The sequence below is a fragment of the Nanorana parkeri genome, unplaced genomic scaffold (assembly GCF_000935625.1).
Source record: "Nanorana parkeri isolate BGI_ZX_2015 unplaced genomic scaffold, ASM93562v1 scaffold3912, whole genome shotgun sequence".
Taxonomy (NCBI): Eukaryota; Metazoa; Chordata; class Amphibia; order Anura; family Dicroglossidae; genus Nanorana; species Nanorana parkeri.
In genome coordinates, this window is record NW_017310179.1 from 4,927 (window position 1) to 8,867 (window position 3,941).

A 3,941-nucleotide genomic window follows, 5' to 3' on the forward strand; every position below is an offset into this window, starting at 1 on the left:
CGGGAACTGGCCTTGGGGCGGCAGGCAGGGTAAATCCGGTCCTGGCTGCCTGCTGAGGTCACATGATCATTTCCAGCACGGCCATGGGGAAAAAAACTGTCAGAGTCCATTAGAAAACGAGAATGTTCATAGCTAGTTGAAGCCTGAAATCGAAAGGTCATTATTACCATAATGGGGAGAAGATCTCACTGTTGGATCATCTGAGGGGGTCTGACTCAACCCATCGGGCTCCTCCTAAACCCAAAATGTTGGGTGGACCTGTGGGCTGACCTCCATTATAAGGCCTATTCTATAAGTGCTGTTCACTAACATCTCAGCTGTTTCCTTCACATTATTCACCCTCCTTCCTTTCTCATTGTAGGACAACCGCCTTTGGATTCCTGAACGCCCTTTGCAAGCTGGCCGCCGTCCTGGGAATAAGCATTTTCACCTCCTTTGTGGGAGTAGCTAAGGCGGTGCCCATCCTCCTGGCATCTGCCGCATTGGCGGTGGGTAGCTTTTTAGCCCTCAAACTGCCAGAAACACGAGGCCAGGTGCTTCAGTGAGAGGAGAAGAGGAATCAGATTTGTAGACACTGTGAAACGTCTTCTTTTTTTTTTTGTTCAGGTCCCTCCTCGTTTCCTCCTCCATAGAGTGTTGGCTTAAGTCCTATTCACATACATAGAGCAGTGACGGGTTATCAGAGAGGGCAATGTTTGCACTATTCTTAAATTCCGAGAAGTCCAGAGAACCATGGCCTATGGCGTAGGTCAACCTTTCTTCAACCTTCCTTCCGTAGAGGAACCCTTGAAATTCTTGTTAGGTCTCGGGGAACCCCTTGCTGAAAATGATGATATCTACAACTCGTGGAACGTTAGCTTAATTAGTGAGTTGAAGATATAATCATCAATGAATGAATTAGGAATCTAGTATTTGGGATTCGAGGCGAATCCCAAAACATCCCTCTGCCCTATACAACAGAATTGTTTTCAGTAATAATCATGTAAATAAAATAGAACAAATAATAATAGGCGGAAAAGATACTAACCCTGGTGGTCAGTGTAGTGCCCCATTACATTGGTGGTCAGTGTTGAGATGCCATCTTGCTTTGGTGGCCAGTGGACAGGTGTTCAGTGTTAAGATGTCCTCTTGCATTGGTGGCCAGTGGACAAGGGTTCCCTTACATTGGTGGTCAGTGTTGAGATGCCCTCTTTGCATTGGTGGCCAGTAGACAAGGGTTCCCTTACACTGGTGGTCAGTGTTGAGATGCCTTCTTTGCATGGTGGCCAGTAGACAAGGGTTCCCTTACATTGGTGACACCATTAGGTGGAAGTTTCATCCACCACTGCTCAAGGAACCGTTGCCAACTCTGCAGGAATCCAAGCATTACACCAAACCCTGATTGAGAAAGAATAGTCTAGAGAATGACTAGAGCCTGGATCCTGATCTATATTCTAGATCACACAAATAATTATGAAGCCCTTTTAGGTCACTCTTGACATCATATTAGCTCCAATATGGGTCATTAGTGTCTTCTGACTACATATCATTGATCTTTTGCATATCGTTAAAGTAGAATGGAAAATCCAGGTCACCCCATGACCCCATGTTCCTTTAAATGTGGTCACGATTCATCTTTTGCCTTGGTTGAGAAGGTATTGATAGGCCGTATCTCCCAATACTCGTCTTCCCATGGCACTTGATGTGTGAGGTTCCAAAACGGGTTGCAAAGCCCGTTCTTCTCTAACAATGGACAGAACTGTATTTTCCACAGCGTAGGTAAGTGGACTAATGGACGTCAGAGGTCTAGAAATGCGTCTGTTGTGTCCAGTACTGCACTTGCAGCTGCTATGTGAAATACAACTTTGCCATACGTGTCGGAAGGTGCATACAAGTGCTGGGGGAGGAGTCACATCTGAAGGGTTTCCATGTTCCCCTTCAAGCCCTACTAATTCTGAAACTTCAGTTCAGATCCATGTCAAAAGACTGGGACGTCCATCTTCTAGCTTAATCTTTGCCGGTGTGGACATCTTTACATGCCCATGCCACTTCTACATGGCATATGTAGAAGTGATAACTCCGTTCTGGGTGGCCAATAGAACGTTTAGTCATCTCTCACATCATGCCAAGGTCCAACCAGGGAGATCTGACCTCAACATCCTCACTGCACCATGTTTCCTAACTGCAATGATGAGCAACGCAGCTTTGCAACTTAGGCCCGAGTTCTCCAGTTATTCTCATAGAGAATCAAGCACAAGAGGTATTGACCACATTCTGAGCATGTGGCCCGAGAGAGAGCGGCGGGGGTTAAAGCCCAGATCTCCCCATTAATGACTGAACACACCTATGTCCACCCATGACCGAGTTATCAGATCTGGGTAGGCTTTCCCTTTATTATATGTGGCCATCTCCATCTGGTCAAGCCTGACTAGCCTACATGTAGACACTGTGAAACGTCTTCTTTTTTTTTTTGTTCAGGTCTCTCCTCGTTTCCTCCTCCATAGAGTGTTGGCTTAAGTCCTATTCACATACATAGAGCAGTGACGGGTTATCAGAGAGGGCAATGTTTGCACTATTCTTAAATTCCGAGAAGTCCAGAGAACCATGGCCTATGGCGTAGGTCAACCTTTCTTCAACCTTCCTTCCGTAGAGGAACCCTTGAAATTCTTGTTAGGTCTCGGGGAACCCCTTGCTGAAAATGATGATATCTACAACTCGTGGAACGTTAGCTTAATTAGTGAGTTGAAGATATAATCATCAATGAATGAATTAGGAATCTAGTATTTGGGATTCGAGGCGAATCCCAAAACATCCCTCTGCCCTATACAACAGAATTGTTTTCAGTAATAATCATGTAAATAAAATAGAACAAATAATAATAGGCGGAAAAGATACTAACCCTGGTGGTCAGTGTAGTGCCCCATTACATTGGTGGTCAGTGTTGAGATGCCATCTTGCTTTGGTGGCCAGTGGACAGGTGTTCAGTGTTAAGATGTCCTCTTGCATTGGTGGCCAGTGGACAAGGGTTCCCTTACATTGGTGGTCAGTGTTGAGATGCCCTCTTTGCATTGGTGGCCAGTAGACAAGGGTTCCCTTACACTGGTGGTCAGTGTTGAGATGCCTTCTTTGCATGGTGGCCAGTAGACAAGGGTTCCCTTACATTGGTGACACCATTAGGTGGAAGTTTCATCCACCACTGCTCAAGGAACCGTTGCCAACTCTGCAGGAATCCAAGCATTACACCAAACCCTGATTGAGAAAGAATAGTCTAGAGAATGACTAGAGCCTGGATCCTGATCTATATTCTAGATCACACAAATAATTATGAAGCCCTTTTAGGTCACTCTTGACATCATATTAGCTCCAATATGGGTCATTAGTGTCTTCTGACTACATATCATTGATCTTTTGCATATCGTTAAAGTAGAATGGAAAATCCAGGTCACCCCATGACCCCATGTTCCTTTAAATGTGGTCACGATTCATCTTTTGCCTTGGTTGAGAAGGTATTGATAGGCCGTATCTCCCAATACTCGTCTTCCCATGGCACTTGATGTGTGAGGTTCCAAAACGGGTTGCAAAGCCCGTTCTTCTCTAACAATGGACAGAACTGTATTTTCCACAGCGTAGGTAAGTGGACTAATGGACGTCAGAGGTCTAGAAATGCGTCTGTTGTGTCCAGTACTGCACTTGCAGCTGCTATGTGAAATACAACTTTGCCATACGTGTCGGAAGGTGCATACAAGTGCTGGGGGAGGAGTCACATCTGAAGGGTTTCCATGTTCCCCTTCAAGCCCTACTAATTCTGAAACTTCAGTTCAGATCCATGTCAAAAGACTGGGACGTCCATCTTCTAGCTTAATCTTTGCCGGTGTGGACATCTTTACATGCCCATGCCACTTCTACATGGCATATGTAGAAGTGATAACTCCGTTCTGGGTGGCCAATAGAACGTTTAGTCA

General features: G+C 45.4%; 1 protein-coding gene across 1 annotated transcript in view; it reads left to right on the top strand.

The window, feature by feature from the left end:
* LOC108803596 (synaptic vesicle glycoprotein 2A-like) overlaps positions 1–791 on the top strand; it is a gene marked incomplete at its 5' end in the record, with an annotated part of 2,738 nt that extends 1,947 nt beyond the window's left edge. Inside the window, one exon of the mRNA XM_018575426.1 lies at positions 362–791. Within this exon, the coding sequence (XP_018430928.1) occupies positions 362–545 (184 nt within the window). The remainder of the gene's footprint in view (positions 1–361) is intronic.
* Between the last annotated feature and the right edge of the window lie 3,150 nt (positions 792–3,941).